We start from the raw sequence: 27,271 nt of genomic DNA, 5'->3' as shown, positions 1-27,271 counted from the left end.
TAATAATAATCATTTAACTCTCGCATTGTTCCTCTTTTCCATCCATCGGTACACTCTCTTCTTATTACGATGTGTCTACAGAAAGCTCTTCCTTCTTACAATAATAACATTAATAAAAATACCGTCAACCAGATTCGATAACTCCCCAACGCTAATGAACTTTCGGATCGTCTAATTCCAAGATCGGAAATCGGGATTCTTGGAATTATTTGTTTCGCGAATCGGTTACTTCCATCACGTGCCGAAGAGAATTGACTACACATCGGGCCGAGCGGAACGTGGAACGATTCCTTTTCGTTCCGTTTTGACGTAACTGGTGTTGAAAACGGCTGGATAAGAACAACCGTGAGATATCGACGATTTACCGGGGCAGAAAGTTGGATAAAAGTTGGCCGAGCACCGATTCCATTACGGCTCGAGGATGTAATGAAGTGTACCGAAGAGATAGTCCCCGATTAACTTAATTACATCCCATTGGCTTTGACGCGGGCGACGTCTGACGGCGTAAAAATTCTCGATCTCGACTTACCTATTAATATCGCTCGAACTGCTTCCCGGTAACGATACCATGGTGGGGCAGGACTCGTTCGCCGTAGAGTCGAGAAAGCCCGCGTATTCGAGTGAAATCCAATCTCGATCGGCAATTAACTTAACGTTCATTCGATTTACATCGACCAGCCGCGAGCGCGAGCGAGCGCGCGCGTGTCTGCGTTATCCATAATGCAAATCGCCCGAAGTCAATTAGATCACGGTTTAAAATCAGCGTTTTATCGGAGTATCAAGGCGATAGAGGTGGAGGGAAAGGATACTTGGAAAGTAGACGACGAAGACGATGGGCGAAGTTTTGTCGTCTTCGCGCATTTTAAGTAATAGCCTTTCTCGATACCGAATCTAATAGCATACGATACCACGGCGATTCGGATAGGGCAGTTTGCTTTCCAATTAACGCGAGCGAGCGACCGATCGAACGAGTCGTGGAATATTTAAGCGAAACGCGCGCGAAACTTTATCGAGATCTTTGAAAAAGCTACGGAATTAAGGCGGCGTTTCTTTCTTCTTTTTCTTTTTTTTTATTTTTCTTCGTTCTTCTCCCCGAACGGAAACAGCGCCCGAGTAACTGTTTAATAAATGTGGCGCGAGAGAATTTTTTCGAACCGATACAGAGTATCGCGAATTCCGTTGAAAGCTTCGTCGATCGAGGGCACGTCAATGCGATATTCCTTTTAAGCTCGATTGGACGAAATGACAATTTCGAAGCTTTTCTAATGGGAGAAAAAAGTGGTACACTTCGAAACCCTGAAATGGAAGTACGGAGAAATTTGTACAGGTTTCTCGTATTTTTTCGCGAAATGTATGATTTTAAAGTTGTGCGTTCAAAATTGTAAGAAAACATTGCAATTGGGATGTGGAGAACAGATTATATACAAAGACAAGGATCAATCCAAGTAGAATTGTATCGTGTATGGTCAGACACGGTCTACACTCCACAATAAGGAGAATTAGGTTTACAATGCATATCACATTTATCTTTCTGTAACTGATCCGTGAAAGTACTTGGAATCAATTGCTACGATTAACACAAAATATAAATACAAACTTGATACAATTATATTCGAAATTCGTAACCTCTTCGAAGACGCGATGTATTCGTTCAATTCGGTAACTTCTAAAATTGTGCATAAATTTTCCAATGATATATCGAACTAGTAAAAGTGTCTACGTCGAGGATCAACATCAGTTCGAATCTTTAATATTTCTTTCGAAGAACATAATTCGTGATCGAAGATATTCAGCAATAATACTTCCTCCTTTTTATCGGGATAAAAGAGTCAATTCGAAACGTTTCCTAAAACTTTCATCCAAAATCGAATCAGTATCGTTACGTTTTTTGCAGATCGCGTGACGCGTTTGAAATTTTGTAACGAGGAAGAGTTTCAGCGTCTGGAAATCGCGAAAAATATGGAGACCTTGCTATAGCCTCGCTGTGCGTGATAAGTGGCAACCCTCCGAGGAAGAAACAGGAACGGCGGCCGAGCATTTCCGGTGGTGTGACGTGAGTCGGAAACGAAGGGATCGGGGTTGGTATCCGGGTCGGAAGGGGCCTCCCTTAAGCCGATAAAATTAATTTAATTTCTCGCTGCTCTCGTCCGTGTACATACACGATTACGACCGAGAAAATAGAGGGGAATATAATCTTTGCTAATCGAGAGAAATTATTCCCGAGAACGAATTCCCACCATTTCCGATCGTATCGGATCGTATTCGTTCCCAACCCGAGAAATACAATGTTTCACCTCGTAAACGTGAGATTTTTATTTCGTAGATTTCTACTCGACAAGGGTCGAGCACTACCAAAAGGGTCAATTGGACTTGTTTCGAAGTTCTTGAAGTTACTCAATTACTGACGGTGCTTTTGCCTATAATATTTGTGGAAAATTATGAAAATAGACAACTAACGGTACTCGTGAATTAATTTGTCCTCTTTCTGTCTAACATCAAAGATCACGTATGTGATCTGATAATAAATAATAATACTATCACCGTCAATAGTTCTGGTGTTAATGTTTCGTTCGTTGTACTCGTAGTTGTTGCAAGTTTTCATCGTACGAATTTGTATTTTAATCGAGAGTGTTTCGTAAAAGTGAAAGAAAATTCGTCGTTTCTTTGTCCCTGTTACGCGCATTAAGAAACAGCTGCTACATCGTGTAATATTATTACCAATTCTTGAGTACTCGTCTCTAAATGAAAAGTACGTGTAACGATAAAGGAATCGATCAGACTTTTTCAACGAACGTCGAAAATGGAAAAAGTGTTACGTTCATCGGTACGTCGAAATCTCGACTAAATCAGCGACCGAATTGAATTATGGTGGACAGCTTCCCAATTCTTTCTTTCGTTTCTGTTTGCCCGCGCGATTCGTGCGAGCAACGTTTCGAAAGCTTTCCATCATTCGACGCTATTGTTCCTCCTCGATATTAAAAACAAAGGCACCGAAGCCTGTGGGGGGAAAAAAACAGAAAAACACTCAAGCAGAAACGGGTCACAGTTCGCCGCAACAATCCGAGCAACGTTTCAGCGTAAATCAAAGTCGGCCGATTCGACGACGGTTTCGCCAATTTCGACGATTTCCCGCGAATCAAACACGTGGCCAATTTTTACGCGAACCGATCGAACGATCGAGAATGATCCAAAGACGGTGAAGGTTAGTCACGAGAAGGTACTGTGAAAATTCCAAATCGATTGATTGATCGCGATTCGAAGAAAACTGGTTCGAAAAAGTACAAGAAATATTCTACGATTCATATTTTCGAATCTGGAAATACCATTTGAAATACGTATTCTTGAATGAACTTCTTGATTCTGCATCGTGGTGATCTCCTTCAAGCGAAAATCGAATTTTTGTTTAAACTTTCACTTAGAATTGGAGGAAAATTACGAGTTGGAAGAAAACGTCTCTTGTCGGAGACTTGTCGAAACTTTGAACTCGTTTTCCTCGGAATGATGTTTCTCAAGCTTACAAAAGCGATGCAAAAATTCAGGAAGGAATTCGACTTGAAATTTTAATCGAGCGGGCAACACATCTATCCATCCACGGTACTAAACACACAATGAGACAATACGTCGCTCTGTATCTCTTACCGATAATTGAAAACGAAATTTCGTTTCTGTTCCGCGTATATCTGGGTCAGAAAAGACCCGGGCGGTTTCAAACAGTATCGAAGGAAGAATCGTCCGTAACGAAGTTTCGAATAAAAATTCCGCTATTGCATCGTACTTTCGTTTCTGTTTCACGTATATCTGGGTCAGAAAAGACCCGGGCTGTTTCAAACAGTATCGAAGGCAGAATGGTCCGTGACGAAGTTTCGAATAAAAATTCCGTTATTGCATCTTTTCCAAATTTCTAAAAACGAACTTGTGTCGACGGTACGATCGAATGGTGAAAGTCTCGCCGGGTCCGGAAAGACCCGATCCCTCGAAAATTCCGTTCAACGCGAACCGAGTAAGTTTCGTATCGCAACGGAAGTTTCGTATCGCGTAATCGTCTTTCGTGAATGCAACGAGGGAAGGGTCGTTTCGTTGCCCTTTTCCCTGTTTCGTTTCCCCCCCTCCCCCGGCTGTCCGAATGTTTCGTTTATCCGTTTTATTCGCTGGTAGAGGGGAACGCATTCCCGGAATCGCAGCCGATCGTCGGCAGATAATGGAAGAGCGTTGGCGAAAGACGCTTGAACAAGTTCCGAGTGTGCATTAATCGAGGAAGAAAGGCGGCGAAGGAGCGCGCGGAACGCTGAAAGCACGCGCGGAGGAATAAGAACGGGGTGTATAACGGGCGTACGCGGCGATGAAACTCGAACGCACCTGAACGAGATACTTTGAACACCGCGGTGGCGTAGAGGAGAATACGTACGCCGGGAGTGGAGAACATCGGATGGATAACTCGCGTAGGAAAACCACCAGGGACGCCCCGGCTACTTTACACGATACCGCGACGCTCGTCTCGCATTGTTTGCTCGCGTAATAATTTACGCGCACACGAGAAAGCTGTTAGAGAGAAGACAAGGCAAGTAAGAAAGCTCCCGCGCCGGGTACTTCCGCGGCCCGCATTTTCGGTGGAGCACATCCGCGATTACGAGCGCTACAGGATTCTGGAAATTGAACATTTCTTTTTACCCGCGAACGCCTCGGGTTAACCGTAGACAAATGACGCGGTCTCGAAGGAAGCTCCGTTGTTTAACTAATTCGCGCTACGGTCGATTCGAGCCGAGTCGAGAGATCTTTTCATCCTGGAACTGTTTCAGTGCGTTCTACGAACTCTTCGACCGAGTCTTTCACCTCTTCGGGAACGGAGTTTACAAGTTTGATTGCATATTTAATTTGGAGCGTGTATACGTCTGTTATCGCGAGATAATTACTAATTTCTTATCCCGTTACGTAGATACGGTTACACGGATGTATGTGTAAAGTGTAATCGTGTGTACAGAGTGTAAGAGTTCTAAGAGTTCTCTTACATTGAAGATTAAGAATTGAACATTTCTCGTAGAGTTCTCTTACGTCGTAGATTCAAAATTGAAGATTTCTCGTAGAGTTCTCTTATGTCGAAGATTCAAAATTGAAGATTTCTCGTAGAGTTCTCTTACGTTAAAAATACAAAATTGAAGATTTCTCGTAGAGTTCTCTTACGTCGAAGATTCAAAATTGAAGATTTCTTATAGAGTTCTCTTACGTTAAAAATTCAAAATTGAAGATTTCTCGTAGAGTTCTCTTACGTCGAAAATTCCAAATCGAAGCTAGAAACAATTACACGACCGCTCTATCTCGAGCAACGTTCGCGACTCTGTCTCTCTTAAGATCGGAAACTTCGACGAAGCTGGCACGCGAAGAAGATCGACTGTTTTTACCATCGGACCGGATCCCCTTGGACCGTAACGGTAAACAATAGTCGTGTAAATAATTCTCTCTTTCGCGCTTTCCACCGTATCGTTTTACCAGCCAACGAAAGGATTCTAGTTGCCTGTGCGTTTACCGTTAAATCACTTCGTCTCTACGAGGTGGAAATGGAACGAAAACAAGAAGAAAAAAAAGCAAACATAAAAAGGGACTTACGTTCCGCCTTGCTACAATAAAGGCGAACGTTGAATCTGTTTCACAGTTCTTTCGAGTCGGGCAGTTTTGTTTAATAACACGGAAGTTCGCCGCGTTTGCGAGTCGCTCGCTGCGAAGGGGGCTGCAACGAAGTAGAACCACGCCAGATAAGATAAGGGCGGAAAAAGGACGAAAGTAGACGGTAGAAAGGGCGGCCGTGGTGGAAGGAGCGAGAGAAACAGAGAGAAACAGAGAGAGAGGGAAACGACGAGCGTGATATACGCGCACTCGAGTCCGTTCGACTTCCGAACGAGAATTACGGGGACGCAACTTCCTTTTCCTCGCTCGATGTCCTCGACTTCCTCCGTTCAGCGTCCCCTTTCGACCCTCTTTCAACTTACCCTTCCGTCGATCGTTCATTGCACGGTAGATAAAAAGACTACAAATGATAAATCAACTCGGCGCAAACAGAAATTGCAGCGCGGTACCAACGGATCGATATTGTTCCGCTCGTGCCTCGATGCTTTCGCTACGAAGCTGCGAATCGTGTACAACGAGCGTGAATATTTTAAGCACGTTCGTAATTTTCTATGGTAACATTCTTCGCCGGTTCACTCGCGTTCCTCAATTCCGTCCTGTCTCTGTTTATATTCTGTAGTATTTGTCGCGATTCAATTATACGATGCATCAAATTTTAGCTCCGGTCTACTCCGATTCGATCGTTCGCTGCTCTTTATTCCTCGAGGTTGGTGTACAATTGTCGAATCTGTTCTATAGGTGCAATCGTTTGTTATCTTGAACAATTTCAAGCACCGTTAATTACGAACGGAAAATAATTCGTAGTTTTTAAAGGATTGTACGAGTAATAGTGACACAGACGATACTCGAATTCCACGTAGCCTGTCTACTCGAAGATTTTTATTATTTTGAACGGTACGCGAAGATATTGCAAAAGTCGTAGTATTTAAGAAAGGAGGTGTAATTTTATAGTAATCGAGCGTAAAAAATTGACACCTCTGTCTCTGTATTTTCACCTATAAAAATAAAACACTGGTACCATATTATGTATTTCCACGAACCTCGCAATTTTCGGCGAGTAACATTTTTGCGCATCGTTCGAAACAACGAAAAATAATCGAACGCACAGGACGGATCGTACAGTTCTCAATTTTTTATCCACCGGCACGGATTCGAATCCTCCTCTAATTTTCACAGAGCGACGAGTAAGTTCCAGCGAAAGATAAACGACGACACGGTGGTTGAAAATTCTCAGACGCGGGCACCGTTACGCTGGAACCGAATAAACCGATAGAAAAACGAGCCCACCGAGAGTTTTCTCGTAAATTTGGCTTCTCCAGAGATCTCAGTTAGTCCTGACTCCTGCGTGACGTTCCCAGACCTCTCGAGATCCGGAGTCTTCAAGGGTAATTGAAACTGCAAGACGAAAGGAGAAGAACGAGCGCGGTGCACGGTCTGCCGGAAGCATTCGATAGACTTTCCACGACGAAAATCGACGAACACTCTCGAGATGTTTCTCTCGAGTTTATTTGCGCGTAACGCGAGAGAAGAGGGTGCGTCCGAAAGTGAAATCGATCTTCGCGATCAAAAATACTCAACGACTCGTCGAGTATCGTTCCACGTGTCCCGCGATCGAGATCGTAATATTAAAATGACAACTACATACTCCGAAAATATTCGTGAATCAATTTTTCGTAAAACTTCCCTGAGATTTTTTCCTTTAAGTTTTTCTTTCTCACGAACAGAAGGATTCGTCTCTGGAAGAGATTCTCAAAATCCTATTTTATTATGACAGAATTATATACTTCTCAACTTATTTCAACTATCGTAACATTGGAGATATCCACTCTACGAATATTCGTAAATAATTTCCCGAGACTTTTTCCTCCTAGTTTTCTTTCTCACGAGCAGAACGATTCGTCCCTGGAAGGGATTCTCGACACCCTACTTTATTAGGGTAGAATTATAAATTCCTCAACTTATTTCGACTATCGTAACATCGAAGATATCCACTCTACGAATATTCCTAAACAATTTCCCGCCAGATTTCCCCGAGATTTTTTCCTCCTAGTTTTCTATTTTACGAGCAGAACGATTCATCCCTAGAAGAGATTCTCGACACCCTGCTTTATTAGGGTAGAATTATAAATTCCTCAATTTCTTTCCACTATCGTAACATCGGAACTATCCACTCTACGAATATTCCTAAACAATTCCCCGCCAGATTTCCCCGAGATTTCTTCCCCTTAGTTCTCTTTCGCGGGGAATGGAAAGATTCGTCCCCGAAAAGGTTCTCGAGGACTCCCTGTTTTATCAAACTCGTGTTAGCTTCCCCGGGGCTGTATCTCGCGGACACAATCTGCACTCAGGAGTATCGAGAATTTTCGCGTGGTAGCGGCACGCTCGAATTTTCTCGACGATCTCGCGTCGCGTCGAGCTCGTTCGAGGTATTGCGGGCAAACTTGAAAGTATTCCAAGTAATTTCCATGAACACGTACGATGTCGGGTCCTGTCTCGATCCCGGTAATACATTCCATTGGTGGGGCTGCCGCCTGTACGATTTTCACGGGTTCCCCTGTTTCCGATGCTCGAGAGGAACGTGTCGATACAAGCGCGCGTAGGCTCGTTTGAATAAAAGATCGTTTTGAGAATCAGCGCGCGGGCGACCCCGGGGGCGAGCTTTCTAACGGAGCAAAAATCGGGTATCGGGCGATGGTTAATTCATGGTGGTGAGATCCCGCCGGACGGGGCCTGGGTAAAAAGAGATCCGAGAGCTATAAAATACATTTCGAGCCCGTGTGCCCTGTTTTCCCATGGCTCCTCCCACACGCGCGTCCCTTATGTCTTCAAATTTTCCAGATCACTCCCACCGATATACGTGTTTTATTTTTACCGGCCACTTTCAAAGAGGGCGGAACGTTCTCGTCGATCGTGAGCCGAGGCTAGCGTGCAAAAACGCTCTACATCGGTTCAGGATGTTCAATTCCCGCGGAAGTGGTAACGACAATAATTTTAAAGTGGAAAAATCGAGACTGACGAGAAGAAACGAAGCTACGCAACGAGACGTAACGTTGACGCGTTTATTCGAGTTGTAGATGTTTTGTTGAGTCGTACCGTCAGAATTTGTGTAGAGAATTTTTTATCTCGCTGCGTTGTCGTTTGTACGCACGTACGATGAACATCGATCGATCGCGAAAATTTACTCTCATACGGAATCACGAGCCGTAAGTATAAGAAGTTACAATAACGAAAATCTTACAAATATTTTAAAGCTTCTTATAGAATAAAAAAATACAATACGTACACGTCAATATTCGATCGCGTTACTTTTCGTCTATAATTACCCGAATTGGTCTCCGCAAGCTTTTGATACTTCTCGACAATTTTCTCATATACCTGGATCGCGGTATAAACGACGCGACGTGCAAAAAGAATACACAATATTGGTGGTTAAATCGGTGAAAACGGTCACTGGAACCAAAAATGGTGTTACCGAATAAAGACGGTGTATCTGTACACGAAACGAACCGGTTGCGTTCTATCGCGAGGAATAACGGACACCGGACACATTTCTTTGGAAATTACAGCCGCGACAAATGGATTCACGTCAATCCTTATTCCGTGCACGGGGGCATAACTCCTCGTTTATATACCACCCCGTGTGCACACCTTTTACCCCACCCACCCGTTTACAGCGCGTCCGGAAACGTCCGGGGATACGCGCGCGTCGAGACACCCCTCCGCGTCTCTATTTTCGCGTCGGACGATATCCGCAACCGCGAATAATATGACGTGACGTTCTGGAAAGCGCCGCGATACCGGGACATTATCGTCGTCGCAGGATACCGCCGCAATAAGTTTCCGCTTTGCATCGACAGATCTACTCCCCGTGGGGAATGGAAATTCTCGCGGAAGTTCCACCGAACGCCATTAGGGAATCGAAAGCCCGCGCGCGCGTAGATGCGGGTGTCGCGACCAGGGAAAATATTTGCGGGACGGTAAATCTCGTATCTCCTCTCGCGGGGAAAAAAAGGAAGAACGATGGAGGATGAATGAGAAAGTAGTTTCGCTTTGGTCCCACTCATCCCCCACCACCCCTACGTCGACTTAAATTTCTTTTCGTTCTGGATGCTCCTTTCGGCGAAGCGACGAATTCGCGTATCTCGTTCTCAGCATGGGAGATTCCGTGGCTCGGTATTAGACCAGAATGGAAAGTAACGTAATCGCATCGGTGGATTACCTTTTCAGAGAAATGCGTTCGAGAACCCGATACGCGTGCACCTAAATGTGCGTGATGCAAAATTCGGATTATAATGCACAGTTTAGGGATCTCGCGTATCGGGATACAAAATTGAGATAAAGATATATACAGGAGTGTTATTTGGTGCGAACCAGTTGGAACTGAAAAGAAAATTCATAAAGAAAACTGGCTAAACTGTTGAACGCGTAGCGAACGATCCTTCTGCATTAGTGTGAACACATTCCTTGAACTAGAATCGACCATTCGTTAACGACATCTGGAACTCTCTTTAGATCGTTGTTGCGTTCGCTTCGACAGTGTATTGTTACACCGTGGATGAAAATTTGTGGTGGAAATGGGGAATCGGAGAGATTTGAGAATGGAGAGAAAAATTGAATCGGAGGATTTGTTTTCCAGGAAAATGCATTCGATAATCAATTTCGTACGCGTGCAGATAATTGCACGTATGTATAGATCGTGGATTATGTTCTTGATCGAATGAGCAATCGGATGAATTTTATAACCGGAGAGACTTTCGTAATTCACTCGTTAGAATTTAATAATTCGCTCAAGAATTCAGTGTTACGCGTTTCGAGATCAGAGCTCGATAGAGACTGTGTCGCGCAATGATGCGTTTCCGCCGTCATGACGTAGCTCGATGCAAAACTGGGCGAATATTTCGGCAACCGGATAATAGATGATGCGATTAATCGTATTTCACAGGAAGCTTCATTTTCGAGAGAAGTGCATTTCAAATTCAAGTACTCGTGCACTTAACTGGATACGTATACACCGTGAACCGAAATTCACGGTACGGATGAGACAGGAGAGACTCCACGGTTGGAAATAATACGAAAATAGAGAACAACGAAATTATATCAGTCTTTGTTTTCGAGGAGAGTGCATTTGAAAATTAATCTCGATGCAGAAGAATTGGTCGAAAGTATACCCTAGACCGTGTCGAGTTACAATCGATAACGACGAAGACTGGACAGATTACTTATGCACGTATCAGCTTTTGGATCTACTTTTAATTTAGGAAGAATTTTTCACGATAAGTACGAATGTTTTCTAGAATATCGCGTTCATTCTCTTGCGATGCACACTGTAAGAGTAAAGAACTGTACTCACCACACGCGCCCTGATGCTTCACACGTGTAGTTTTTCTCTGCTGGCAGCTGGCCTGTCGTAGGTAGCAGTAGTTCGTGTAGGTCACGTTGTCGGAGCCGCAGACAGGTTCAGAAGTCGAAGGACAATCGGCGGGGCACTGGCACGAAGGTTTTCCGGTTTCCAACACGACGCATGTCGCTCCCCAGGAACAATACGTCTTCTCGCAGGGCTCTGGAACGAGAATGCGACTAATTCGTAGAGAAACGTTTACGTTACAGGTACTCGAACGCAACGAAATCCGAATAAGATACGCACCGATCGATATTCACGAGCGAAACGCAACGAGAGAATGTTTAAAAAAAAAAAAAAACGATAAAACAAAGATCGCGCAAATTATTCGGTCGCGCGAAACGATACAGTTCGGTCCATACACAACCGATAGAAATTTAAATTAAATTGAACACCGGGGAAAAAAGATGCGGAACAAACGCAAACTAACGTTCGATTTATATCACAAATCACGCGTATTCAATTCCGGAAGGTTATTGACGCTTGCGTCCCCATACGCAATATTAAAGTAACCGTATTCAATGTTTCAAATTTCGATTCTTTTTGTTTTTGTAAAAAAAAAATGTATTCCCGTAGCAATAAAGCACCGTGCAAATTAACTTCTCGGTGAAATATCGCCGATGGTTTACGAAAGTAGTTCGGATTTCGCGTAATAAAATATTGACGATAATAGAACGATGAAACAGTAGTATTATTGGGAGCTTAAGAGAATGATACTGAAATTAAACGAACATTTATTGGTCAGTATTCGATGAACATAAACAGTTACACCATTTAATGACCTCTATCTCGTTTCTAGGTTGTCATAAAAATGTATTGCACATGGAATTGAAAAACTTCTTCGCGTTGCCTTTCATCGTCACTCGTGTAAGCTCCCAACAACGATATTAGAATAATCTTATCGATTAATAAAAAAATAATCATAGCATTGGAAAGCCTTACATGCATAGATATAATTGCGCAAATTGACATCGATATAAAAATTTTCTTGCGATACAAGATCTGCGTATTTTTAATTCTAATAAATAATACGTGTTACATAATAAGAGTATCGTCGAAATAGTTACAGGTGTAAGAAAAGTGTCTTGTACGAAACTATAAAGTACAAATGCACTTTTTCCGAAATGAAACGTCTCTCCTTTTTGCGTATCAATCGACAGAGTTTTTTATTTTCTAAGAAAATCTTTCTACCGGAAAATTGTTACATCGAGAGATACTTGAACCGTATGCTGAAAAATTACTATTCGTATCCCTCGGCACACGTACCGCGTTACGTTGAACCTTTATCGTATTTGTAAATAGGAATCAGTTTCTGATATCTCGTGTTTGCGTTATTTCCGATGTTTGCGCGGAGGATAGGTAGAAACGTATACGCGAGCGAGTACGCGGATCGAAAGACGCGAACGGTAATTTACAAACTCGATGTTAAAGTATCGCTATGAAATTTTCAATTTTCAATATTTTCTCACAATTCCACCAACGTCTGGATTAAATCTGTAGCCATGTTCTTACCGAAGAAAACGAAATGAAAATCACGAAGTGACACTTAACGGAAAAGACACTATTAAAATTAGCGTAACTCCCCTAATTTCGATTATGTTTCCCCCCAAAAAATTACACTTACTTCTAAAGCACGGATAAAAGATACGCGCACAATTTCGGTACGAAAATGTGGTGGCGTTTCGTTGAAAAAAATCTGAAAGAACAGCTAAAAAACTGTAGTGCAAACCAGAGGGCATCGTCATCGTCGGTTGCGCGGAATGCCCTTGCGTCGTAATTATGTTCGTCGGTAGTCTCCGTGAACCGAACCGGGAATACAGTTATTTGTTCCGCGAGTTTTTCCGGGTAACGTCGGCCCGCCTCCGACCCCCGTCCGGCCTCTCGCGGCGGTGGTCGGAACATTAATCCAACCGGGGCAAGAAATCGACGGACGAAGAAAGTCAATAAGAGATTCATATTCCACGGGGCCCTTCAAACGACTTGAAACGCAAACAGCTTTCGAACCGACCGACGTTCCGGTCGGGTATCAAAGCGTCCCCCGTGATTCCACCCCCACCGCCCCCGGTTTCTTCCAGTCTCGCAAATCTCCCCCTCGCGGAGTAATATTTCGCGACCGCGGCTGTAACGATCCTCTTTAACAACGAAGAGAGAGACAGAGAGAGTGGGGGAGGGGATTGGTCCGCGAAACGTTCTTAAAGGGAAACGGAGACACGTTCGAAAAGTTTCACCCCCTTCGAGAGGTAGCTGAAAAGGAACTCCGAGAAACTGAATTACGGTCGCGGAGCGTCGCGAGCGGAAATTCGTGTTTCGAAGGCTTTGTAGTTCTTACGCCGCCTCCGGGGGACCATGGGGTAGGACAGTCGATAAGAAAACACCAATTAAAGGAAGTCGCTCGGCGGAAATAATTAGCCCCGACCGATGACGCTCCGAGAAGGGACAACGACGAGGGTGGGGGATATCCGTCGGTCGACGAGGACGTCGAGCTCACTTTCTCTCGATGATCGAGGACGCGGGGCGTCGCGCGCTCACTTTCTCTCGACGACGCCATCCCCTTTCGCGTCAACGTTCCCTCTCGACTCTCCTCCCATCGTCCTCTCTCTCACTCTCTCTCTCTCTCTTGCGTCGCGTCTTTCCTTTTTTTCTTCTTTTTTACGGGGTAGCTCTCGGAGCTCCGTCGAGGTGAGATTCAAGGAAGCGCAATCAATTTTCCGGGAAAGTTGGCTTCAACCCGGAGGAAGAAGGCCGGCGGGTAACCTCGATGGATAATCCGAGCACCGCGGTCGTTAATATGGCGGACAAGTTGATCCCCCTCGCCCCTCATCCATCCCTTCAAGTTGCTGAAAAAATCGCCCGACTCGAGCTACCTCACCATCGAAGAGGTCGATCGGTTTTCCCGTAGCTTTTCTTTCTTATCCGTGGTTATCATCGTTCGAGCGGTGGAACCGGCGTCGGTTCGCGGAAGGGTGTGGCCATCGTCTACGGGACGCCGATGGCCGCTCACGAAAGCGTCCCGAGGAATGAGAGTGACCGAGAGGGAACGCGAGAGGACGAGAGAGACTCGTTCTTCTTACCCTTTGACGATTCCTTTTCCTCCGCGCGAATCGACGTACGGCCGGGACACCTCCCTAGCTCACGGTGATCCATCCGGCTCGCGGATTTGCGGTTTCCGACGTCATCGAGCCGGAGAAATGCCCGCGAGGCGGAAGGGTCGGTTCAAAGCATTCCCGTGTAACGTTTCAATGCTGTCCTTTCTTTTCCGGGGCGAAGCAGATTTTTCTAATATTTCAAGGCTTGAAAGCTGCCGGCTGACTCGAGAGCGGTCCGTCGATGCGTGGAGATACCGGAGGAGGGTATTAAACGTGTCGGGTCTCGAGTGGATCTTTCTCTCCTTCCGGTGGGATTCGGAGTGTTCGTATTACGGGCAGTTTAATTTTTTTCGAGCCCCTTTTCTTTTACAGTGTACAGGGTGTTCCGTACAGGGGAAGTACAGAGTTGATTCAGGAGAAATGTTCGCCTAAACGTGTACCGTATTCGAACTTGTATACGGGGTGTAGCGTGTTTTGCGTCGCGGTGCCTAGGACGCAATTTTATATCAATTTACTGGTTTCCAGTTGTTTTCGGCGAATATTAGTGGAGCAGTTAGCACACGCGCTACTATCGAACGATTCGAAGCAAGATTGCGAATTATCGATTGCAAGAATGAGTTATCCCGATAGTGAAATGGCCGACGAGTCTTATATACGGATTTGCGAAATGTATTACTGCGAGTATTTTACTTTATCGATAGTAGCGAGTAGCGAGTAACTGCTCTGCGATTGTAATGTTTAAAAATTCGTCCGATTTCGCGACGTCGAATAGGAAAAATAGTAAAGTGCAAGGTCAAACAGGGCATATATTTGTACGAATTTTTCTTTATATTTCTGTGTCTCGTAGCTACTCCTCCCTGTTCTCTTAGCGTACAACCGGAACATCCTGTACATATATTGCATATTAATCGAAATTCGGACACGGTAAATAGTAATATATCTATCGCGGATACTATTTGGCACCGTGTCTAAATATTTAGATTACTAGGTTATTTATTATGTTTACCATGATTAACACCGTGTTTACTTACTACGCGATCGCTATGTTACATGTCCTGGATTATTTGCAGAGTCACCGAAATCTGAATTCGGTTAATTGAAACAGGTTCTTTCTGTTTTTGTATCTTTAATTGATGTTCGTAACTGTGCAAATATTGATTAATTACCGCGTTATTTGCTTTTGGTAAATGTTTCCCGATGCATTCGAAAGTATTATTTTTATCGTCTTTAGAGTTCAATTTCCCACGATGATATTACGATCGAAATATTTGGTATCGTGCTGTAGACGTAGTGTAATCGAAGCTTTGATATCTTACTTTATCCTAGACCATCGTGATCTACTTCCATCTTTACAAATGTTCTGGAATAATATAATTTTTGCCCTATTCGACCTTCGATACCGATAAATCTCTATCAACTTGTCTAGTCATACTTCAACGTTGGTTTCATGGATAAATTGATGCGTTAGGTTACAACTTTGCACTGTTCTTCGTATTATCGCATCGAACCCAAGGTTTCAATTTTCGTTCAATGTAGAACGTCCGATCGGACAATATTTTTCATAATTATTTTATTTCGAGCTGCATCGAAATCATAGGTTATCGGCACAAATTCAAATTACAAGAGACGAACGGTATAAATTGAATACTCGATCCTACAATACTTGTATCGCGTTACATTTGCATTTCTATTACCCCGCGTGTGTGTACGTTACTCCGATAGATTTACAATCGTGTACGAGTTCACAAATCCACGTGTATTAATACAAGTTGTAAAATTGTTTCGATGGGTGTACGTTCGTCCCTCGACGTTGTTCGAAGATTTCCCGGAACGTTGAATTTATTTCCGGTCGGTCGTAAATAAGGTCGTTCGAACGAAACGCGTGTAACCGTTACGAGGACTTTGCAAAACGCATCTTAGGTCCTTTTTTTTTTACATTAAATATTCACGAGTCTTGTAATGCTCGTAACGAGAAAGAGAATCCCTTCTCTTCTTCGGTTTTCGAGATACGAGTTACGGGGTTTCGAAAATATTCTTTTTTATTTCTTTCTTTACCTTCCTCGACCATTTCCTTTTCCTTGTTTCAATTACACCGTTACAAGAACTTTCCAATACGTATCTCAAGTATTTTTTCTTTCTGTATTAAATACGAGTCAACTTGCAACGATCGATTTTCGTACAGACAGATATCTTTACTTCTTCCAAATCGTGTAATTTCGAAAATATTCTTTTTCACTCGTTCGTATTCCTCTACTTCTTCGTTCTTCTTACATATCTTCTCGTTTTCTTTCCGTTACATCTAAATGAGAAATGCAAAGGTTCCACCAAAGCTCCATTATACCTTACTTTGCAGACTCGATCCGCACTTACGATTCACCCTATCGAACTGTTCCCTCGTACGAGTAATCGAGAAGTAAATTCACGTCCGTTAAGAAACGTTACCCATTACCGACCGCGTAAACTCGAAAACTCGTTCCCATCTTCCGTTGTTCGCGCGATTGAGCACCGAGAACCGTAACTCGAACTTTCCATACGGTCGATGGTATCTGGTATACGGTGCTAGACGAGTTTTAAAAATTATCGACTCCGAATCGGGACTGAACCCGGACGCAAACCCGCCGGATTGCGCGGGGCGGTGTTTGTTTTGAGCGAAGCAGCGGTAATTGCGTTTTTCGACGAGTTCCCATCGGCATCGACTTCCGCGACCTTATTACACATCCAGCGCTTCCGTTTGCCCGGGAAATCTGTCCGTTTAAAGCCATATCCCTGAAACATCGGTGGAAGTAAAACCTTTCGAGTTCATCGCGTTCAACCCCTCCCAACAAGGCCTCCGGGCACACCGCGGGAAAATATTTGCAGATTTTCCCGAAAACATTTTTCGCCGCGTAAAAGGCAAAAAAGAGAGAGAGAGAGAGAGAGAGAGAGGGAGAGAACACACGAGCACCGAGACTTTAATTGGATGTTCGCGCAGTCGCTCCTATCGATGCAAATGGCAAATGTAACGCAATTGCGCCAATTTTTTCCAATTAACCTGGAAACAAATCATTGGCGCGATACATACGTTTCACTCTCTCTGCTTTTATCGTCGAGCGAAATTCGCGCGAATTTTACCGGTCGTTGATTCCCTCTCGCCGAAACGGACTCTGTTTGTGATACTTATGGCAAATCTTTGATTTCTTCCTATCTCCTGTTCTCTCTTTTCGCCTTATGTATGCTTCTCAGGATTGGATTTAATTCTATTTCAACCGGTGTACCATTGTTTTTCACGAGGACCGATTTACGCGCATCGCTGTTTTTTAAATATTGATCGACAATTTTCATCGTAGAATGTTCTCATTGTATCTCTCCACAACGTTTTCCAAATCCATTCGAAAATGAACTCTTTCGTTAGGGAATGTTTGTGTTACGCTCTGCGGTGTTAACGACTCGTCGGACTTAATTCCAAAGAGTGCGAATAAACATTGCAAATCCATTTACTTTTTACTACTCCCTAAGGAGTGGTTCCAAGTTCTTAAAATTAATCTGTATTTTTCTTTGTACTCTAGTTGTCACTATTTTATCAATCTGAGTAGTCATGCGTACGAAACACAATGTACAAATAATTTATATTCTTGTTTATCCACTCATGGGACGTTGTGCTTTCTCCAAAGTGAAGATTTTCTCTGATGTCGTACTTTCTTCAATTCTGAAGAAAAATTGTGCCAAAGGTACTATAATTGAGCGATGCAAATGTCTCTCCGGGTCGGAAAAGACCCAGACGCGTTATCAAAATCGTATATCGGTTCGGAGCGACATCATTACCGTAGGATCAGTTGTGATCCGTAGCAATTTTTCAACACCTTCGAAACTAACTTTTACATCTTACATTTAATTTTATTCGTTTATTAGCTATCCCTAGCCAAAGCGGATACCAATTACAAATATGATAAGTAAACATTGTCAAGGATAAAAACGAAGGAACATACACTTGTACTTCAAATAAATCTATTTACATTTCTACAATTATATACAATTTGTACAGAATACAGTTCTCGCCAATATGTATAATACATATTGCAAGTCTATTACGAACATTGTTTCTCAGTGTATTCGTTATCGACGTTCCTTCGTTATGAAAAAAGAGGACAAATGATTCAAAAATGAAAAATTTAATAATTCTCACAGTTAGCAGATATGTTCGTCTGTATACCCCAAACTTGCTACGATCCTGATCGATATCCTTGTACATAAACTTATCTTATCTCGCTGCTAATGGTAGAGAGGTGAAGCTACAGTCTTGTGTTTCGAGCACCCAAGCATAGGTCCCGCGAGACCCGACGTCCGCCGGCGGAAGGTTAATCTCCGAACAATCGTCCATGATGCACGAACGTCACGAGTACGAGGCTAAGTAATTATTAGGATTAATCGCCTCCGAGGTTTCCGTACATCAGCGTCGAGAGTTCCCGTTGCTTATCGTTTCCCAGCCAGCGACCGTTTCACGCAGCTTCCGGCACGGGGGCTGATGTTTCTCATTGTACCAGCGAGTCGTCTCTACGTGACACCGTGACTCGTAGAAGTCGTTCGCGATCGATTCACCACCGTATGTGAAACTCGTTTGGAAATTAATCGGCGCGGACCGTTTGGTTTCGTTGGAATTCGTTTACGGTGAACGACGTATTGTACAGCTAAGTACGTATCGCCGGAAGATCCACCCCGGCTTCTTCGGGGCCGTAGATATTCCGGGAATGGGGTTAGCTCCTTTCTTGCCATACACGCTGATGCAATCGCCGCTGTACGATCCATATTTCACGTAGTTTATAACGGCTGCGAAGGGGCGCTTTACCGTGCTACGGTAAACAGCACCACGTTAAATAGTAACGTGCCGCTTATAGTCAGCCAGTGGTAAGGGTCAACGTTCCAGCGATACACGATCCCGTGCTATGCTCGGTTCGCGATAACTTTGCCAATTTTTTTGCTCCACGACTCAGACAGATCTGGCCAAACTGGAGCTTTGAACGACCGCTCGAATAACTTTCAGTACGTAACGTCTTCTTTCGGTGATATTCTTGTACTTGGATGCTTTCAATTGATAGATATCGTTGTTTAAGATGCGATTTTGATTCACCGATGAAGCGTAGCATTCTGTCTTTAACTCTGGAAATATCGAGTAAGAAAATCTATGGTTAAGTAGTTGGATAATTTTTAAAATATGTTGTCTTCTTTCTGGGCAAGATATTCCCAAAACATTGGTATCGATGTTTGAAAAGGACACCAGTGAAAGGTGATGAACTTTTTTAGATCAGATTCGAATAAATTATAGCGAAATAGTGTCAACTTTACGTTTCTCCTATTCAATATTTCCTTCTATCAGCTACAAAGTTTCGATCCCAATTTCGAAGATAGTTATCAACCTCCTCTAATATTTCTCAACATTTTTCTACCAAATCAGAAACTAATTTTTCTAAAGTCGTTCCACGTTACTCTCGTTCGTAAAATCGGTCTGGTATCGTCGTACCAGCCTTACCCTTCAAAGTGTCCCAAACTCTGTGACAATTAGACAGACGACAAAATTACAATTTCGAGGGTAGTTCTCCTCATCTTTCTCTAATATTTCTCAACGTTCTTCTATCAGATTTTCGTAAAAATCGGGAATTGTCCCCTCGAAGTGTCGCAGGCTCAGTATCCAGTCGCGACAGTTGAACGAGTGTTGGAAAAACCGTTTTCGTTCGCCAAGTGTACCGAGAACCGCGACGATCGGAAGGACACTGGTTCCCCGAATCGTCCCGAGCCTGAACTACATGCTCCAAATATCTCCGCGTTTATTTACCCTGCGGTTCGTTCGATTACGATTGAGCCAATAACGCTCGCGGATACACACGCGGTCCGGCGCTGAATTTCAATATTCATCGGCGATCATTGCGCCGTACGACCGATGAAGTTAATCAATAGCAAATACCGGGGCGAACCGAGCTCATAAATTTTTCGACCCCTGCTCGCTTTGATGTCAACCGAGCGACATGTCGTTGTGCTCCATCGCGAGGGTCACGGGGTAAGGGGCGGAGCGGGGCGGAGCGGAGAGGAGAGGATTCGACCGACTCCCGATGACCACTCGACCGTGGCGTTTACGAGCGGAGGTCCGATCGCTCGATTCGAAGGCAGCTTCCCGTGAAACGCGTTCAAAATTCAACGTGCTCGATGACTTTCTACTCGAAATGTCAATCGTCTCCGTTAATACGACGAATCGATGCACGAGAGGAAACGATGATAACGAGGAGCGCTTATTAACGTGCGATTGAACGCGAAAGTACGTCAGTCGAAGACGCGGAGAACACGACCGGGGGTTGAAAAAGAGTACACGATAATTTGATCGGTAACGGAACGACGACGCGGGAAAACGTTTTCCACGATTTTTGGAGAACGAAGCATACCCTTGGAGTGCCTCGTGTCGGTGGTTCCTTGAAAACGCGACAGAAATGATTGAACAATCGAAGAGTTCCAAATTCTTTTGTTTTTATCTAGTTTTCTGGCACGTACAAATTGGAAAAGAGAACAGGAAAAATGAATAACCCAATTTTAAAGCGATACTGACAATTTTCTCTTCAATATTTTTGCACTCTTTTGGTATCGACGTTAATGGATACAGTTTATTGTGTCTTGTTCTTATGTTGGTGCAAGAATGTTCAATCGAAGGTTTACTACTTAACTAGCTGTATCTTCGACGATGTTAAATATTTCTTCACGAATGGAATAGTGTACGCGCCTTAAATGTAGAACAAAACCATACGAGTTGATCAATCGATCGAGTTAAATATGCCTTGACATTCAAGAGGACTCCCTTGTTCCCAAAGAATAAAAAAAATTTCACGATTTCAAACGAGACGGAACGCACCCCACGAATTACACCGCTCTCGTCTTTCTTAACGTTACAACGTACTTAAAAAAATTTTTTTTAAACCTCTGAAACTCTTTCCGCCGGTCACAAAAGTCGAATCGCGTTCATAAAGTATTACGAACCCGCGACTTTTACGCGAAACATTTCCTGGGACATAATTTTCAGATTTGTACAGACCGTGTAAAATGGCCACGTAACGTTAATATCGTTCGTAGCGAGTATCTACGAGAAAGTTCACCGTGTAACGAAATTCTCCCGTTTCTCGAAATGCAAACTTCCAAACGCTATTCGATTTCTTTTTCTTTTTTTTTTCTTGCACCTCTATCTTTTATTTTGCACCGTTAGCCCGCGACGTAGTACGCTACGATAACTGTTAACGATCGTATTCCTTTCCCAGCCACGTGTTATCATAATTTCCGCGGTTTTTACCGTGAAATGTGACCGAGGAACGAAAAGGGCGTTGCGAACGAGGCTCGTTCGACGATCGACGGTCTTTAACAGCCGCCATTACCCATGCGACACGGACGTCTTGTGTATCGTCCTTTACGATCGTTTTAAAGTACCGGTATGTTCGTATAGCGTCGACAGTGCATATAACTGGCCACCTCGTATCGCGATAAGGACGCGGCAGATAACGGTGTGTAAGGGCGGTTTCCGAGGTACCCTTACAGCTGAGATTTTACTGCCCGATAACGTGCTAATTCCCCCAAGGTTGCATATATTTTGTCTACACGCCATTAACAGCGGCGTTTAATTAAATAACATTTTCCCGAGAAATTAGTAAATGTTGCGCGTCAAGCTGCGCCAATCGCGTAAATAACACTTTGAAACTTTCGTTTATCACCGAGATTATCAACGAACCTTTTGTGCGAGATTTATTTTTGTGATCGATTCATTTACAACGAATAATTGAAAACCGTTGAAACTAAATCGAAGAAGAAAGATTGAAATCGTTCGAATCCTTTTCGACTGTTACCACGTTGCAAAAATATACAACGGAAAGACAATTATTTAAGATTCATTTCGAAACTGTTCATCGTTTACTCTGATTCTTACCCAAATGTTACTTTATATACGAATTTTATTCTTAATAGTCGATCGTTGTTAATTTTATCCGAGAACGTATAATTGTTAAGGATCTTGTGTCCGGAGACTGAATACTACTTGTAAAAGAATATTGGAACATGAAGGTTGTCGCCTGAATCCTATTTATTAACCGAGTATCTTTCTCGAAAATCTAGCTCGTATATTGTAAGTAGCTTACACGACGAGTTGGATATTTGCGTATTCGCGAATCGAACGAACAGGGTAAGTTGCGTGTGTATTTAAAGTAACAACAAAAAAAAACGCGATCCTCTCGCGGATCGTCTGCTTCGAGTGGCGATTACGGTGGTAAAAATAAATGGAAAACGTGGAATAAATTTTTTGTTTCGCGCCGAGCTTCGTTTTCGAGAAAATCGATTTTGACCGTTATACGTGACTCGAAGTTTCGATTTCGTCGATCCCGTCGCGGCGCTTCTCTATCGCGTTTGTACGCAGAGGATACGGAGTTAATTGCAGGAAAATAGAATTTTTCGTTACAAATTATTGCTCCCGTGCATCGTGGTGCAAATGGACCGCTATTTCGGTTAATCGCGCGCGTGCCCCGAGCTAGATTCCGAATCAATTTCCACGAATACGGTGGCCTCCGTAGGAAACAATATTATTCTGCTTTTTCCATTTCTTTTTTAACGCGCAATTTAACTCTAAACGGACCTATCGAAATCGTGAGGGATCATGTTTATCGATCACGTGGACAGAACCTCGGTGAAGCTAGATCTACGTAACTTCAGATTCGCAGAAATTTGGTTGATTTTCTACCATCTGGAAATCGTATCTCGGTTAGTTCACACATCGGAAACAATTTTTCCGCAAACTCAACGATTCTGATTGGATATTTTTAACGCGCGTTTCTCGTCCGTGACTTTCCTATTCACGGTGCAAGCGATTCGCATATTCCATCGCGTTTCCTTCGCAAACGTTGATGCGTTCCCGGCAGTCCCAAGGTACATAAATTATAGCCTGATTCCCCAAAAGGGGAGCCCCGATCGCAGCGTTTCGAAACGCTAACAGCGGAATTTTGAAATTCAGACGGGCAAACACGGCCTCGTGATTCGGTGTCGCGTTAAACGCTTCATGGGGCTTCGATTACTAATGGAACAAGTGGAGATTGATCCGACGGAACGTAACGTTATTTGTATCGATAACGCATTCGAATACACCGTCGAACATGGCCGTAGTATCTTACCGAAATTACCGAAAGCAACGGGAAGTGACACGTTGCACATGCACGCGCGTCTGTCCCGTAAAATATAATTTACAGGCCATCGAATCGAGCGTTTCTAGGATATATTTATTTATCTTTGCATGAAATTCTTCCCCGAGCGCGAAGAGCATTTATCGGACATAAATCGTATTGTCGCAGAAATTACGCGAACGTTTAAAAAAATTGTCCTCGACGCTCGTTTACGCATATTTTTCTTCGTTGCAATTCCCAATGTGCAGTATAGCGGATGGTCCACCAAGATCTGTCAGTTAAATTACTTGGAAACTGTCTGTGACGTGGACAAATATGTCGAACGTAATTTATGGGATATAGAACGTAGCTCTATAATTATTGTTTTTTTTTTCTTCTACTTTGCTTTCCCATCGAGATACAAAAGTCACATTGAATTTTTCACGCATTCTCTCCAATAACCGAGTCAAGTTTTCTAAATTTTTAGATTGAGAAATTCCAGATGATTCTTGTGGCGGCACTACCCACGCTTGCCACCAGAGGGAAACTCACCATCAACCGTTTCCCGCAAGTTCCCGTACCTGCTCCGATCGCTATATATACGACCTCTTACCGATCTTCCAATGTCCCGGCGTATAAGGCAGGGCCTGCTAGGATGCCTTACTGACGAGTCCACTAGCAGGCCCGGGATGAAACGCTTATCCCCACTTCCTTATATTTCCGTTCTTTCTTTCCACTAACATACTTTAATTTAGAGCCGCCAAAGTGGTGACCCCGTCTAAGAACCAACGCAACCTTCTGGACAACAGCACAGCAGCAGTACAGGTGCAGCACAAGACGATGGAAGGAACGCAACGTAAAGGCCGATTTTTCGTAAATCCCCCTCTCCGAGGGTTGACTCCTCGACCTGCCAGCGACGACACGAACGCTATACTCCCGGCTAACCATCAGGATCAACCCCAGGAGTACAGCAGGCAGCTTGTCGACATTATTCACCGACCACACCGATGCGTTTCATAAATACTGGTACGCGCACGCATCAACGTCGGACAACAAGCGAAAAACGCGGCTTGAGCAAACGATGCTCGCCACGCGTATTCCGCAATCGACAGCAGCTGGGCCTTACTACGAAAAAGAAGCATTCTTCTCTTCCACCGCTCTGGACAACCTCCTCCTGTGCCTTGTTGTGCCACCGAACAACGGAACAAATACCTACGCCACTGGGACATCAGGACGGAACTTCAAAGTATCGTTTACCACTGGCAAGGGGGTTATGTGGCGGCACTACCCACGCTTGCCACCAGAGGGAAACTCACCATCAACCGTTTCCCGCAAGTTCCCGTACCTGCTCCGATCGCTATATATACGACCTCTTACCGATCTTCCAATGTCCCGGCGTATAAGGCAGGGCCTGCTAGGATGCCTTACTGACGAGTCCACTAGCAGGCCCGGGATGAAACGCTTATCCCCACTTCCTTATATTTCCGTTCGCTCCTTCCTCACATACTTTAATTTAGCGCCGCCAAATTCTCGTATCTCGTTAAAAAAACGAACTCGAGAGAAACGTATCGTGGCGGTGTATGCTCCTGACTTTTACCGAAAATATTTCTCCACGCAATAAACGATTTTCGAGTAATTTCACCGAGATGTCTTCGTGGACCACCGTGTGATTTACAATGGAAAACAGAATTGTGAATAATATCAATATCCGTCTTTGTACAAATATAAATTTAAATTACACGTCACGTGCCCCGGGTATATTCAAATATGCGTTAATTACACGCGGAATAATAGTTTCGGATTGAGTTTAAATCGTAGTCGTGTTTTTGCCCAATATGCCAGGGAAAATGGAGTTGAAATTTCCGCGCGTAACTCTTCCACCGAATTTTCACCGCTGGTAGTACACGTACGGGAGTCATCGTTGTGTTTTTAATCACGGAACTCGATATTCGGTGAAATATTATATTTCGCGCGACAAAGTGCGACCTCGATTTTTGCGTAATTACTGTCAACCGTCGCGTCGCGCAGGGCGGAAAACAGGGCAGAGCCGACAAGAAGAAGCGACAAAAAAGCGATCGCGTGAAAGGAACCATCCTTCTGGCCGTTCGATTCGAGGCTGTGTCGGTTTCTTGCCGCCAGCTCGCGCTTTCCTGGCAAACTCGATCATCCGTCATGATCCGTCTTGCTTGTCTATCGAACGAGGCGGCTACCTTACTTCGGCCAAGTCGTTGGATCGCGTAGACGAACGTCTTCCGGAAGAGTAATAACCACCTGGACAAACCCGCCCAGATGCGGTACTGGTAACCACTGTTCGATGATGTTGATTCACTTGTACAATTTGCGTGGTACAAGTTAATTCAAGTCAAGTCATTTTACTCCGAAGAATTCGATTATTCGATATCAGGTTGTTCGGTAAGTCATTTCGTTTCCCAAAATCGAGAATATATAATGTAATGGAATGTTTATACGCTCTAAGAAAATCGTATTTCATTTTTACCAAACAAACAAACGAAATGACTTTCCGAATAACTTAATATAATGTTTCGTGAAATATTGATTTCTCGAAGAGTAACAACCGTCTAGATAGACAAGCCTAGGTGCGGTACTGGTAAGTCCTGTTAGATAACGTTGATTCAACTGTGTTGTACAATTTGCACGGAAGAAGTTAATTCGACATTTCAAAAAATATAACTTTCCAGTACGGTGATATCGTAATGTAATATAATATTTTACCGAATAGTAATTATGCATACTGTGTAAATCTTTACAAGTAACTACTATTCGAAGTATTGTGTTAATTCGTCCGTACAGTCGACACTAGTATATTATTAATTTATCGCGAACTTATTTCATGTATTTTCTCTATCAGAGACACCCCGTATAAGGTACACACACCGCTTTCCTTACTTCAAATTTTGATCCTTGTAATCCAACCAAAATTCAACGCATGTTTCTGCATAAACACCGCAGGTGTGAACACGAATGATTTTTGGGCACGTTCCGTTATCTAAACAAACATAGAAAATCCCCGTTCAAAATTTAACATCGATCGCAGCGAATGACGAGTTCGTGCGTATGCAAGGATTTTAAAAATTATTGTCGATTGTTTTTCGTACTAACGCGCGTTTATATAAACACTACGTATCGAGGTGTCCGATTTTATAGTATTTTTTTCCACCGAAGATTTCGACGCTGATCGATAACACTGTCCGACACGATTTTTCCCTTTCGCTAACCATTGGGTGATTCTTCTAGAGCCATACTCCCAAATTAAGAATCGAAACCGAATTACTGTATCATCCGCAACTTTTGAAAAACAAGAATTTTTTTAAAGACCTAAAATTTTTAACATGAAAAGTAAAACAGTTAGAAAGCTTTAATTGGTCATCAAGAATAAAGGAGAGTTTCTCGAATACAGTGGTATATAATTTCTTAATTGTTTTTGGTTCTAAATAATTATACATTAACGTCAAAGGATTCTATAGACATTAGCGAAGAAGAAACTGCTCGAAAAAAATATCAAAACGACTTACACGTCGAGCAGGCCGAGAAAATACATTAAAGAAATGATGGTTTTTGACGTATTGTTTCAGTAAAAATCGTTTTAAAATCCGGAAAGCAATAAATTCAAAATAAAACGAATGTTAAATTAATGTCTGTAGCAAACATTTATTATTTTCTATGTTTAAAACATGTGTTATTTCAGCGTATTTAAACGATATGTTACAAAACAATTTTTACTTCGAATATCGATAAAAATTAATTTCTACAGCTTTTTAAATGGTCCATAGTGCACAAACAAATGAGTATTGCAACAATATCATTCGGAACAAACGTAAATGTTAATAAGAATTACGTTTATAAACAAACATTCACTAAAACCATAAGCTTTCATTGATTTAGCAATATCTTGATATTTATTTATCATAATTATTAACAACCGTCGTAGGACTATAGTTTAAACAATAATGAACATTGTCCTGGTATAAATAATGGCTTAAAAGCCATCAATTTCTTGAAAT

The 27,271-nt window shown here is 43.1% G+C and overlaps 1 protein-coding gene across 3 annotated transcripts in view; it reads right to left on the bottom strand.

Annotated features, from left to right (window-relative positions):
* The window catches only part of LOC143144453 (agrin), a 772,831-nt gene that overhangs the window by 215,090 nt on the left and 530,470 nt on the right, over positions 1 to 27,271 (bottom strand). For all 3 annotated transcript variants that reach the window (XM_076306867.1, XM_076306868.1, XM_076306869.1), the window contains one exon: positions 10,970 to 11,179. In XM_076306867.1, coding sequence (XP_076162982.1) covers positions 10,970 to 11,179 — 210 coding nt within the window. The remainder of the gene's footprint in view (positions 1 to 10,969; positions 11,180 to 27,271) is intronic.

Source organism: Ptiloglossa arizonensis, chromosome 3 (assembly GCF_051014685.1).
Source record: "Ptiloglossa arizonensis isolate GNS036 chromosome 3, iyPtiAriz1_principal, whole genome shotgun sequence".
NCBI lineage: Eukaryota > Metazoa > Arthropoda > Insecta > Hymenoptera > Colletidae > Ptiloglossa > Ptiloglossa arizonensis.
This window is presented reverse-complemented; position numbering and strand designations above follow the sequence as displayed.